Source organism: Lygodium microphyllum, chromosome 24 (genome assembly GCF_053477565.2).
Source record: "Lygodium microphyllum isolate KBCC chromosome 24, Lygodium_microphyllum_v1.1.10, whole genome shotgun sequence".
NCBI lineage: Eukaryota > Viridiplantae > Streptophyta > Polypodiopsida > Schizaeales > Lygodiaceae > Lygodium > Lygodium microphyllum.
In genome coordinates, this window is record NC_141158.1 from 5,031,540 (window position 1) to 5,046,472 (window position 14,933).

General features: G+C 43.7%; 1 protein-coding gene across 1 annotated transcript; it reads right to left on the reverse strand.

Annotated features, from left to right (window-relative positions):
• Positions 1–7,187: 7,187 nt before the first annotated feature.
• On the reverse strand, positions 7,188–14,644 carry LOC148014808 (uncharacterized). Its single transcript, XM_087665410.1, has 2 exons — positions 12,116–14,644; positions 7,188–7,463 (listed from the first exon to the last, which is right to left on the reverse strand). Exon 1 carries the CDS (start codon positions 14,318–14,320, stop codon positions 12,116–12,118), a length of 2,205 nt encoding a protein of 734 aa, XP_087521536.1. The 5' UTR covers positions 14,321–14,644; the 3' UTR covers positions 7,188–7,463.
• Positions 14,645–14,933: the final 289 nt, after the last annotated feature.

The window sequence follows — 14,933 nt, forward strand, 5'->3', positions numbered from 1 at the left end:
CGCGCCTGCTCATATCTTGCACAGTGACCCCCTCCTCCCACAAAATCTTAAGCTCATCGACTAATGGACGAAGATACACATCCATATTTTTTACTTTGTAGCGGCCTGGGACGAGCAAGCTAAGGATGAGATGTCCTTTCTTCGTAGAAAGCCATGGAGGGATGTTGTAGTTGACAAGCACTATAGGCCACACATTGTAAGAAGTTGAGCACAGACCGAATGGGTTCACACCATCCATTGCGAGACTGAGCCGAAGATTCCTTGGCTCTCGCGCAAAGCCTGGGAAGGTCTAGTCAATGTGGCTCCATGCGCGCGAATCCGCTGATATTCGTTGAACTCCATCTGTGGACCTATTCTGCACATGCCACGTTGTCAAGCTTGCCATGCCGGACGTGGAAACATGTGGTTTATGCGGGGGATGAGCGGAAAGTGTCTGAGAACTTTTTGAGGGATGGTTTGCCCTTGCAAGTCCTGTCGATACCTGTGAGCACCAAACTTTGGACATGTCTCCATAGTCTCGTATTCATCTCGAAATAGTATGCAGTCGTTGATACATGCATGGATGTTATTGTAGTCCATGCCAAGCTTCCGTAAAACATGTCGTGCATCATCACGAGACTCAGGCATGGTATTTACACGTGGTAATATATGATATTTCAATAACCTGAAAAAAATCATAAAACACCTTGAAAAAGCACAAATGTTTGTAATAATAGTGTCAAAAAAAAATCAATAAAGCCTATGTGCAAGGTACCTGAATAACTCGGTCATACTCGTATCGCTCCACCCATATTTTGCTTGCACACTTAAGAGTGCAAGCAATGTCTTCAACCGAGATAATCGGCACCCATCATATAATGGTATGGATGCTTCCTCTCTAAGCGGGTCAGATGTCTCGACATCCATGGGAGTCAATGCATCGATCATTGCCTCCATCTCAAGCTCCAAGATTGTAGGTAGGTCGGGAAGGTTGTTTGTCTCCTCTGGCATTGACGGTATGGATGGGCCTTGCGAGTGGTGGATTGGCTCCTGCAATCCATCCATCGCACATCCACGAACTCTTCTAATTGGCCACAAAGGGTGCACTCCCCCTTGGGTCGAGACATCACCCCCTGGATAGAAAATTTACCAACAAGACCCAGCCATTATTGTGTACCCCATTTTCAATTAGCTTGCAAGTACAATGCATGATTAATATTAACTTCAAATTATCGTTTGCTGAAAATCTGCAATCGCCTGATCAATGATCTCAGATTGAAACTCGCCAAATCGTCGTACGTGTTCTATAGACAATCGGCGTTTTCGTCTAATTTCCAACTTGCATTGAAAGCAAGGACATGGGACACGCTGATTAAGATACGCCTCGCGATCTTGAACAATAAGACCTTCTTCGTTTTCCATCTTATCTACATTACAGCAAATGAGGCTCAAATGGATAGCTTTATGGAGATGTATGTCAAGTTGCAAGTTGACCATAAATCTTGCATTGTACATAGTAGTTGAGAGATTTATTGATGTTATATCTCGGCCCTATATCATGCTCAAGGATTTTTTTATCTCGGTACATAATTATTCGTTATTGTAAAAAACTGCACTAGAGGGCTTTGAGTATAAGTAATGTCAAGATTGTGGGAGAGAAGGAAGGAGTCTCACTTGTAGCTTTCTTACTTGCACAATGGGGGAATAGACATAAAGGTGGAGGCTGAAAACAGTTTTCCTCTTCTTAGTTGTGTAAGCCAAAAAGAAGTCTAGTACATAGAAATAGAAGAACCCTATATATGGGTCTCAAATCAAACTCAACTAACTAAGGTGGCATACTAACTGAGCCACGAACTAGAGTAGATAAGGATAGCTGTCATCTAGCTATTATTCATGGGCGGTTTACCAACCGCATCTGCAACTGACAAGTCGGTGACATAAATGCACAACGGTCACCTTGGCATATCACGAGTGGAGCTCGATATCTCAACACTCCCCCTCGAGCTCAATCCCAATTCCTGCACACACAAAGGTGGAGGCTGAAAACAGTTTTCCTCTTCTTAGTTGTGTAAGCCAAAAAGAAGTCTAGTACATAGAAATAGAAGAACCCTATATATGGGTCTCAAACCAAACTCAACTAACTAAAGTGGCATACTAACTGAGCCACGAACTAGAGTAGATAAGGATAGCTGTCATCTAGCTATTATTCATGGGCGGTGTACCAACCGTATCTGCAACAACTGACAAGTCGGTGACATAAATGCACAACGGTCACCTTGGCATATCACGAGTGGAGCTCGATATCTCAACAAGTAATCCATTTATGAGCATCATTGACGATCTCTTAGTCTAATAATAAATCAGTCTCAACAAAAAGCATCTTAGAAATGTGGTTTTTTTGTCCTGGGATCGCGTATTAAAATTAATGCCATCTATGAAATTTATCAACTATAGTAATAAAATTTGTTTCAATCAATTCTACTCATAGTCATAAGACTTGAGAGAAAATATCCTATACTCAATTTAAGGGATTCTTCTTCTATAACAATACTTTTGGGTTCATTTTGATGAAGTACTGTAATGTCCATTAGCTAGCGTATCATTTTCTTTTAGTCCTTCCGTTGACTAGTTGGCATGATTTCTAATTTGTTATGCCTATAAAGTTAATACAAAAACAATGAATTATGCATATCAAAATTAGATCCCCTACTTGGACATTATGAAGGACATGACCAATTTTAAGCCATCTTAAAGAGTCACCAATGTACGTGGCCCATGGCAAAGCACATTGCATACCATTATCGATAAGTCTATTATCGTGCATCATAAATCTCCTAATTAGACTTTATAAAGTGTATGTCTAATTTTTAGCCCTCTTAAGGAGTCGATGTAATGGTACCCATAAAAAAAGCAAAGTGGATACCATTATCATAATCAACAATAGGTTTCATTCCAATATATGTTATATTTCTCTTTCTCTCCCTCTCTCTCCCTCTCCCTCCCTCTCTTTCTCTTTCTCTCGCATTTCCTCTCCCTCTCACAATATATCTTAACACTCTCCAAAAGCAAAAGGGAGAGGGAGAGAGAGAATACACTCTCCCTCCCTCTCCCTCTCCCTCTCCCTCTCTTTCTCTTTCTCTCCCTCTCTTATTTCCTCCCTCTCCCTCTCCCTCTCCCTCTCCGTCTCTTTCTCTCTCTCTCCCTCTCTCTCCCTCTCCCTCTCCCTCTCTTTCTCTCCTCCTCTCTCATTTCCTCTCCTAAACAAGCAAAAAAGAAAGTGATTTAAACATTTAATAAGCAAAAGGGAGAGGGAGAGAGAGAATGCACTCTCCCTCCCTCTCCCTCTCCCTCTACCTCTCTTTCTCTTTCTCTCCCTCTCTCATTTCCTTCCCCTCACTCTGTTTCTCTCCCTCTCTCTCCCTCTCCCTCTCTTTCTCTCTCATTTCCTCTCCTAAACAAGCAAAAAAGAAAGTGATTTAAACATTAAACAAGCAAAAGGGAGAGGGAGAGAGAGAATGCACTCTCCCTCCCTCTCCCTCTCTTTCTCTTTCTCTCCCTCTCTCATTTCCTCCCCCTCCCTCTCCCTCTCCCTCTCTTTCTCTTTATCTCCCTCTCCCTCTCTTTCTCTCACATTTCCTCTTCTAAACAAGCAAAAAAGAAAGTGATTTAAACCTTAAACAAGCAAAAGGGAGAGGGAGAGAGAGAATGCACTCTCCCTCCCTCTCCCTCTCCCTCTCCCTCTCTTTCTCTTTCTCTCCCTCTCTCTCCCTCTCCCTCTCTTTCTCTCTCATTTCCTCTCCTAAACAAGCAAAAGAGAAAGTGATTTAAACCTTAAACAAGCCTAAGAAAGAGAGAGGGAGACTCACCGATGAGATATGGCGAGTGTGGGGCAGCTCCTCTTTGCGATGAAGGCTCCTATTCTCCTTCGCGAACAACGGCGGAGGCGGCGGCAAGTCTTCTTCCTCTCCTTCTCTCACGACGGTCGCTCTCTCCCTCGCTCTCGCTCTCAAAACACACAAGCCACAAACGCGAAATGAAACCACGCTCGGTTTCGGCCCGCTTTTTTTCCCTATGGAGCGTCGCTATTTGCGTCGCTAAATAGCAACGCAAATAGCGACGTCAATAGCGACGCCGCTACCCGCCGTCGCTAATCGGCGTCGCTACTAGCTCAAATCCTTGTAGTGTGATATCTTGCCACGATTGTACCAGTCACTTTCATTATGTGATCATGTATTTATTTCATGTATTAGTGTTATGATTTAAATACACTTTATCTTTATTTACACGAGTATTGTACATAGTGCAGAAACTATTTTGTATGGCCCAAATAAAGCACATAGTGCAAATTTTTTTCCCCTGTTACTATCGCTATTAGCGTCGCAAATTTACTACACACGTCGTTATTGGCATCATTATTAGCGTCGCAAAGCGTCGTTATCAGCGTCGGTATATCAGCGTCGCAAATACTGCCGCAAATAGCGACGCTGATAATGATGCTAGTACCAACTGTTCTATGGCATCGCCAATAACAACGCTTTTTGCGACGACGGGTGAAATTTTCTTTATTAACATTTTCGTCGCTTTTAATGTCGGTATAAGGCCTATATCTTGTAGTGTATGTTTTTATGGAGGAGGCAGCTTTTTCTAGAGCGCATGCATTTCTTTTTTGTCAAATTTAGGAGTGTTCACATTGACTGTTACTTTTCAACTCAACGTATTTCTTTTTCAATGGGTCTAGACTATGTTCACACTAGCTAGGATGGGACAGCCAACATTTTTCATGGTGATCTACATTTTCTTGATTAGTTTATTCATGATGATCAATTAGTTAATTTTTTGCACTTTTAGCTATGTATAGTTGTCCACTACACTTGTTTAGTCATTCATATATCATTTTTGTAGGTTTAAGGATACTCTGGTATATAGAGACTGTTCTCCATCTTCTAGTGCTACCTTCCACTCCTTGGGCTACGTGTAAGGATTGATTAGTCCTCTTTGTATCAAGCATTCTTTTAGAATTTAGGGTAGATTTTCTCATTCCATTCCCTTCTTTCATTGCATCCTTTCTCTTTGCTTCTCTCTCTATTTTGTGTTTCCTCTTTCATTGCACAGTTTCACATCATCCACACAAGATGATACTCCAAGATGCCATCCTCCATAGCTCATCAAAAGCTCATGAACAAGTGGATACTGAAAATCCAAGACCATGAACATTAGAGGTAGAGGGATAGAATGCACAAATACAAAAGAATTGGTGTAAATCTATTAGCTACTACTCTAATCTCTAATCCAATCTCTTTGCTTGGGAGGGGTCATGATAAATATATATACATATCACCATGTAGGTCCAATAAAATTTTTGCATAAAAAAGGGTACCATATAAAATGGTTATTTATAAATTGAATAGAAAATGATAAATAGGCCTTGAATGGACATGATATAGAGGGTATACATATAGTGAACTCCTCACGTCTCTTTACCACTCAAATATGTTTGCTAAAACAAAATCTTATACTCTTGAAAATACTAAAGGAGTGGATAGGACGGATACAACTTGAAGTGGTAATCATGTAGTCATGCAAATTTGAAAGATACAAATCAAGCATGACCCTCAACCTTGTGTCAGGAACTCTACAAGTCAATGTCTTTTGGGAAGGGAGGAAAATGCATATAGTTCTCCTAGTTATTGCATTGGGCCACATAAGTAAGAAATGAATTGTTGACACTAGCTAGGGCAATAGTTATTATCCTTAGCCATGTGGTCCCATAAACATAAGAAAGCCCACCTGTCAAAAATACTTACTTTAATGTGGCATTGGCCAATGGAACGAAGGTTAGACCATTCAAACTTTTGAAGGGCTGTCCAATTAACGTTATAGGTATCGAACTCTCAGTCAACTTCATTCTCATGAAAGGAGTTAACTATGATATGTTGCTACTACGTAGACTGCGAATGAGAAACATACATACAATTGAGGACTAGGACAATAGCCTAATGTTTTTTAGAAATTATAGGGAGGCAATAAGAATAGTGATGGACATATGGAAGACCTTACCCATCGATATCGATGCCATCTTAGTTATACCAAAAAGAGATTCTAATAGCTTCTCAAACTATAGCTCACTTACCAACTATATACCTTGTCAAGATGACGAGTGAGATTGGACGCATATCTTTGCAACCATTGACTTGCTCTTCTCAAACAATAAGGAAGACTATAAATAAATAGCCACTAGAGTGAGTGAAAAGGAAATCAAGAAATAATAATGGGATGGCTCAAAGAATGGGTTACCTTTAGCCCGAATCTACATGATGGCATGAAGTGCAAACAAAGCCTAAACTTCCCCCATGACCTACCAAGTGCCATCCCAATAAGCTAGAGCTAATGAAAATCCTTAAGCTTTTGAAGAGAGAAATACGAGGTAATCTTGGAGCTAACCTAGAGCCTCTTGAAGAACTCTTCGAGGCATGGAGATGGAATGGACCAAGGTGCATGAATTGAATCTTCCATATAAATGCAAATGAGGAAAAAGACTATACTTGAGTAAAAAAGGAACGGATATGGAACTTTGGAAGGAAGCCCCCATTTTGAAAAGCCCTATGTATAAAAGTAAAAAAGTGAATGGATAAACTCATTCTAGTGTGTGCACACTTATCCTTTACTTCTTGCATCTTACTAGCTTGTGTGGAGAGAGAGAGAGAGAGAGAGAGAGCTTGAGGAAGAGAGTGACAGATTGGTTGTGGAGAAGCTTTTCTCCTCTTCTATCCTCTTCTTTTCAGTTCCTTTCGATATGCATAGCTCAGATGAATCGAATCAAAGCAATAAAAAGTGAGCATTCATGAGGAGCCGTAGTCAAGTCATGGAGTCGTCGATGTATCTTCAAGCCTTGACTACAATAAGAAGGTGAGTTGGCGAGTTCATTACACTCGTTATCATTCGGATTTTTATGTGTTCGGTGCTGAGAAGTGGAGAACTAGATTAATGAGAGAGGGCATGTAATGGTTAAATGAGAGAGAGCCATAGCTACGTTGGGCAAAGCTCTTCAAAATTAAGAGCTTTGTCAAGTCGTGCATTAGGCGGCACCACATGCACTTTTTAAAACTAGGCATGGATATGCGCACAAGACCTTTACATATCAAAAGGATACACTTTGTTAAAAGAAGTGGAGAATAACAAATATATGATTATTTGATTTAATACACGTGCAAAAAAGTGCCTCCTTGTCAGTTGGGGGGATACTCTTTTTCTTGGGGGGCGGGGTGGGGGACGAGGGGGAGTTGTCCTATTTAATGTGGATGCTTAATCGCTAAATTATATTTTTAGTGATTCGTAACTTGCAAAGGGGGTGCCCATAACTTGGTAGTATGTAAGCAACCTTAGTTTTAGGTTTCTACATTGGCTGTGGAAAAAGGTTTTTGGTGAATAAAGGACATGAACATGTGGGCGTCACTCCCCATGCATGGAACTTTTTGTTGGTATGCCTATCAAGGCCTAAATTTGACGGCTGTTTTTCCTGTCAAGGGCTATTTTGCCTGTCAAAACAAGCATTTTTGAAAATAGCTTGTCATAATACATGTTCAAGCTTGAAATTTACCTGTCATCATGACATATAGTATTAAAAGTTACTTGTTATTTGACATGTCACATTGTATAATTCACCTTTCATTTTTCTTAGTATATATATTATGCATACGTATACATACATACAAATTATAATAATACATATATACATAATCAAGTTAACTTATTTAATATATTAAAAAAAATAGTATTGGTCGGTCAACTTTCAAAAAACCAAAAGAAAAAGAGAGACTCGAGAGTCGAGAGGTCTGAGGCATCGTGATTCGTCGGTCTTAATACTTATTGTGAATTTTAAGGTATTTGCCCGCAATCCCAGACTCCAGTAACCAGTTAATAAGTACTAAGGACCAAGGTATTTGATCGAAGCCTGAAGGTATTTGCTCTCGAGTCTCCACTGCTCCAGTCTCGAGTCTCCATCTTGCCAGTCGCCAGTAGACGAGAAAGATCAGCAGCTCGACGCTCGTAATCTGCAGAGTCGCAGCCTGCAGGTTGCAGGCTACAACTCGCTCGCCTGAGTCGCTGCTCGCAGCTCCACCATCCAGAAGATTCCACAGTTCCACTGTCCACTAAGAGTCGAGACTGCCCGCAGCCCATCTGAGCTACTAGCGAGTCGCGACTCTGTTAGGGAGCCAAGTAGGACGACAGCGGACGCTCCTGGTGTGAAGGGCGAGGACCCGCCTGGGGTGCCAAGCGGGATCGACACGTCAGCGGAGCCAAGCAGGAATCCAGCCTCCAGGATCGACACGTCGGGACTCGGCGGCCTACGCCTCTATAATCAGCGGGCGCTGATCCTGGTCTGAAGGGCGAGGAGTCAGGAGACTCAGGACCCGCCTGGGGTGCCAAGCGGGATCGACACGTCAGCGGCCTGCGCCTCTGTAATCAGAGGGCGATGACTGTCTGAGCCTCCCGAGTCCCTGGTGCCACCCTCCCCACGTGAGGGACAGTGGACGCGTCACGCCAGGCTCGCCGCTCCAGCCTCCAGCCCACAGACTCGCCGGCGACTCCTGGAGTGGTGAATCTCCAGTGTCCGACGTCAGGACTCAGACCGTGGTCCACCGTCAAACGCGCTGCCGTAGACGAGGAAGGTATGTGACATGTCACTGTGTAGTGTAATGGTTAACCGTTAACGTGTTCACTGTTCTTCATCCGCCAAGAAGCCCCCTTTGTGTTAATGCACTGGTGACTGCACTCGTTCACAAGACCGTAAGCACTGCACTACCGCATAACATGACCCCTCCACAGTGGGTCGAAGTTGATAAAAACTAGACTGATGCAAGAACTTGAAGGAGTTGCCTAAGCAACCGTCAGTCCGCCTGTGTGGAGTCTGGACTATCTTGTTTATAAGTAGCTGGGGGCCTGGCAGATTTGCAGTGCATTAAGCACTTGAAAAGGGAAAACGAATACTATTCTATGAACCTGAACAATTAAATAATTAAGTTTCAATGGAAATAATTAAATGATGTGTTTCTTGTAGATACTATTGCATTTGAGTTTCGATTTCAAAATTTGGACTCGAGAGTTCCTTGTGGATTCAACTACATTATTAGTTTATCAGGTACAAATCTATATCTCATTTGCTTATTGCCATGCCATTTACTTAATGCCATGCATGAGATCTATTCGAAAGTGTTTGTATTAACTTTGATAGAAAAGAATTATGTGATACATATACTTATATATTAGATATATGTTACAAAGTTCTTTTATTATGTAGTATGAGATTTATTCAAAGTGCTTATGTATATCAACAAAATGTAATATTTATTATATGGCTTCTTTATGTACAATTAGATAAATCAAGGATGGATGCATCTGGATCTCAAAAGGGTGCAACTAGAAAAAGAAAGCCAGATCCTTCTATCACATCTTTCTTTTCTAGAACTCAAAATATTTCTGCAAGACAAGAGGATACATTGTTGGGGGGGAATAGTGACAAGTCTCAAGGGGAATCCAGTGTCAATTTTACTCAAGAAGGATCTAATGTAGAGGATCTAAGTGCAATTATGGAAAATGAGCAAACGGAGAGTGCATCTCATGGTGATCCTTCTTCTAAAAGGGTCAAAAGAAAGTGGCGACACCAATGGACTTTGCTTCATCCATGGGCTTATATATGCAAAAGCATATGTAATGAAGAAAGGATAAAATGTCAGTGGTGTGAAGATGCTGGTAAAGTGAATACCTACACTCAAGCAGGTTCTCAAAGCATCCAACTATCTGCATTAAATGATCATGGGAAAACTTCTGATCATCTTAATGCTTCACGTACTCGAATTGCTAAAACAAAAATTAGCAATGATGGCAAAGGACCTATGGATCATGGACTAGACACAATAGTCCATAGTGAGCAAAAGCGCATTATATCATGCATGAAGCTCATATACTTTTGTGCATGTGAAGATTTGGCACTAGAGAAATATCCACAATTGTGCAGGTTGCAAAGAGAGCTTTCTACTCCAGATATGCCTGCATCCAATGAATATGGATCATATGTCAATCCGGTTTCAGGAAGAGAGATGTTATTGGCTATGAGAGACCATGTAAGGAAGCAAATGTATGCAGAAGTATGCAAAAGTCCCTTCTTTTCTATGCTCATTGATGAGAGCACTGATCGCACATTGGAGAAACATTTGATTATTTATATTTTGTATATCAGTGATGGGGGCAAAGGGCATGCATTTTGCAGATTTATGCGATTATTGCCAGTGGATAATGGGACAGCAGAGGCAATGTATGATGCTATCAATGCATTCTTTCTAGAGAGCAACTTGGATATGTCTAAACTTGTTGCAATAGCAACAGATGGTGCTTCATCTATGACAGGGCGTCGGACTGGAGTTGTGGCACGCTTTCAAGCACTAATTCCACGTATTATGGGGATACATTGTATTGCACACCGACAAGCATTAGCAGCAAAGGATGGATTTATTTCACATCCTCATGTATTTTCTTTTGTAGATAAAGTTGCAAATAAAGTGTATGCATGGTTAGGTAGATCAACAAACCGCCACTTGGAGCTATGGAAGATCATGCATGAGTATGATATTATGGATGCAAAGATGTTGCAAATTCATGCAGTTCGATGGCTCTCTAGAGGTCAAGTGATGGAAAGGTTTGTGAAGATCATGCCTGCTATCCTTGAGCAATGGAAAAGACATGAAAAGAAGTGGTATGGATATGCTACAACTTTTATGGTGCAATTTATCATACATCTTTCGGCAGATGTGCTTGCAGAGTTAAATAAGTTAAACTCCGAATTTCAAAGGCAAGAGATGGATGTCACTATGATTGGTGCACTTATTGACTTGACTTTTGAAAAATTTAAAAGAAGGTATCTTATATGTGAGGATAATCAATTTGGTGTTGGGTCAAAGCATTTGAATGAATTTCTAAAGATGACAAGCAATGGAAAGCTGGAGTATAAGGATGCAAATGGTGTCGTACATACACATGTATTGAAGTACATTCCAATTCCCAAAGCATCAAAAAAGAAGGAAAAATCTAAGGCTACAAGTGATTCGGAAAATGAACATGAGGGATTGAACTTGAATATATCACTTGAATGTGATGCAAGTGAAACAGGTTCTCTAACTGAATGTATCTCTATTGCACGAGCATATGTGCAAAACATTTTGGATGCTCTAACTAGTAGGTTTGAAGATTTACCAGTCTTCAATGCATTCAAGATATTCAATCCTTCTTCATATCCTATGGATTCAATTGAGAGGGATAAAATGACTCAACAATGGTTAGAAAGACTTATCAACAAACTCAATGTTGACAGTCAGACCGTTGATATTAGAAGGTGTATGAATGAACGGGAGGATTTCATCGGCATGTTATATCGAGTTGCTAGAAATAGAGGTATGCATGATGCTTGGGAAGTATGCAGCACTACAAAGACATGGTGGGACTTGTATCCAGGCATGATGCATCTATGGCAGACTAGCATGGTTATCCCAGCAAGCACAGCTTCATGCGAGCGTGGATTTTCACGGCAAAATCTAATAAAAAGTAACTCAAGGTGTAGCTTATGCCTTGACACTTTGGATGCCTTAATGTTGCTATCCATTGATGCATGTGATAGCTCTCAAATTGACTGGAAAGATGTTTGGGACATTTGGATGGGAGCAAAGAATAGGAGGGCAATGCCATTAGAATGATTGAATGGATTATGGATTCATGTTATTGTTAGTTCACCCATGGATTTCATTGAGTAGACGAATTCATGTTGTTTCTACTAGGATGATTAAATGGAATCATATTATTGCTAATATGCAATCGTGTTCATTTAAAAGTTTCAATCATCTAATGTTTATATTGTTACTGAAGTATTAATAGTAAGCTATATAGTTATGCGATTTAAATTGGATTGTTCATTTGATGTTATGACCTATAAACTTTAAAAATCGTGTTACTTTTCATTTGCATATTTTTCTTGTCATTTGACTAGCATAAATTGTCTATCATCTGTCATTCGAAAGGCAGTTTTAAAAAATGCCTGTCATATAAAATTTTGAGGAACCCGTCAAATTTAGGCCTTGGTGGGACTTGCCTATCCATAAAGGACGGCGATGCGAGGAGTGATGGAGCTGGAGACGATGTGCTGGCGTGCGCGGATGGCGACGGGTCGATTGAGGAGATCGTGGACCTGCGCGGAGGGGAGGTTGGGGTAGCCGGCGCGGGTGCTGCTGCCGACGCGATCGACTAAGGCGGCGGACTTTCCGGCGAACCTGGACAGTCGAAGGGGGCCGCAGTGCAGGGAATGGGCGAGGGTGGCGAGCGAGGGTAGAAGGTTGTGGAGATGGTAGGCGAAGGAGGCGAGGGTGGCGGTGCAGAGGGCCACGCCCAACGAGATGGTCATGGCCATGGAGGCGCGGTATGCGTGGTACTGGTCGTGGGGTATGGCTGCGAAGCCGGCCGCCGAGAAGGATGCCAGGACCAGGACCAGCGACGTGGCCAGGATAGACGCCGCAAGCACCACGGCCCCCCGGAGCTGCTTCACTATGGCGCCAACGTACTTCTTAGGGGTGGGCAGGATGGCGCCCACGGTCACGAATACCGTGGCCACGGCCAGGAAGAAGGCCAGGCTGTTGGCCGTCCAGAACACCTTGGAGCTGCGCCGCCCGAACTCGGCCGACGACGGCGCCGGAGGCTGCAGCCACCCCGCGTACGTCACGCTGGCCACCAGCACCGCCCCCACCAGGATCGCGTTCACCACCCCGACGTACACCTCCCTGTCCTTGAACAGCCTCTCTTCGTGTGACTTGAACGGCGGCGGCCCCGCCTCCAGCATCAGCCGCCTCACCTCCTCCTGCTTGCTCTCGAACGCTCGCTGCAGCGCCGTCTTCTCCTCTGTGTCCTCTATGCTCGGACTGATCCGCGACGTGGCCTTCCCCATACTCAGTAGCTTCACCACTATGTCCGGCCTCCTGTGCTCCACTGCCCAGTGCAGACACGTCCTCTTGTGCTTCTCGTCCCATTGGTTCACGGTCAGCCCCGGCACCATCTCCAGCATGAATTCGAATGCCAGATACCGTTTGGCGTACAGGGCTAGATAGATGGGCAGAGAGGACTCAAAGTCAGACACTTCTGTCCTTAATAGCTTGTTCGTGTAGCCCAGCGCCGGCACAGCCTGCGCCCCACCTGCATCATCGCTGCTGCTTCTCATCAGCTCATCTTTGAGATGCACCATTATCAAGGAGTCAATGCTCAGCCTTGATTGATTCTCCAATCCTGATGGGACCCCCAGCTCCAGAAGCTCGTGTAGAACCGCTCTGCTCTTGTCCAAGTTCATATCATCAGCTTGCGCCCCGCCGCCCAGCAGCGCAGATGACAGCAGCGTGGCGTAGTTTGACGGCTGATCTGGCGGAAGAAAGCCGAAAATCCTCATGGCTTTCACAGCCTCTGCGTTTCCAGCATCCACGGCCTCCGCAAGGAAAACATTGTAATCTTCTCTTTCATCTCGAACATCGCCACAGGCAGCCCAACAGTTGAGCACTCGGCCGATGCTGCCGGAGCTCTGGCCGTATCGGGCTGCATAGTGGAGGATGGTCTTGTTGTGCTTGTCGGTGAGAGAAGCCCGTGCATCTGCGTTTCTGGTCATGATCACCGAATCTCGCCAGTGGCCGCTCACGGAACAAAAGGTGGGGAAATGCTGCAGCAACTGTTCCAGCATATCATGATCACCACCACTGCATCTCTTCTGATGAAGATGCAGCTGGCTATCATGTCTAACTGCATAGCTCACGGGCATCATATTTTCCTTGTTCTTCTTACACAGTTGCGCACCTGCGCACACCAATACCATGGCCACGGGCAGGTGCCCCATCAGGACAGCCAGGTGCAGAGGGGTGTCGCCATTCTTCTCGTCTGGAATGTCTACAATCGCCTTGTGGCGGAGCAGGCACTTTACTGCCTCTGCGTGCCCATAAACAGCGGCAAGGTGCAAAGGGGTCATCCCGCTGCCATTCTTCTGATCAATCATGCCAGACAACGAATCTTTGGCAGCTAATGCACTCAATTCTGCTTCAAGAGCCTGCGCGACACCGCATCGAGCCAGGCGGAAGAGGAGGGCCACTTCCCCAGCTTCTTTTGCCCCTTCTGTTCTTCCTTCATTTGCCCCGATCATCAATGGTGATCCCATATCAGCAGCTGTGGTTAGAGATGCACGATTCGAGGAGTTCGCGCCCACATCGTTCATTTGTATCGCGATGTGGCTCCTTCCATCCGAACGTCTATCATGCGGAGGCTGCAACATGGCTTGGCATCAATGGTCCTCAGCCTCACTGAACAGTTCTGAGTCTGAGGTGCAGCCTCAATTCTCGACCGTAAAAAGGCCTACGGTACTCTCTCTACACATGATAATAACATAGGCAACTTTGTCGAAGCTTTGTGGGAAGAGGGCGACAAAGCTTCTTTCCTTGACAAAGTCAAGCACGTGAAGCTGTAGGCACACAGCATTCTCCTTCGCCCATACAACAGGGTCCCCTTCACGCCAAAAGCCTTTTATTTTCCGTATGCACGGAACGTTCTCCTTCGCGAATCGCCAACGCGAAGAAAATAGGGTCCCCTTCACGCCAGAAGCCTTTTTTCCCTCCCCTCCCAAACGTGGAGACGGACTCGTGAGCAACGACCAAGTTCCCAAACGAGACGAACTCTTTCAAGGTGCCGGGTCGCCCCAAGGTGAGTGGGGCGAACGGCTCAAACTACAATTCAAAGGGGGAATAAAAAAGTAAAGATGGCAGCTAATGATGATGGTGATGAGCATCATGAATAGGGAAATATAGAGATAAGAAAATTTTACGGATCCCATAAGTTTGCTATAGAACAACGTGTTAAGAGTAGGTTAAAAGCTAATGGGAAGCGTTCTC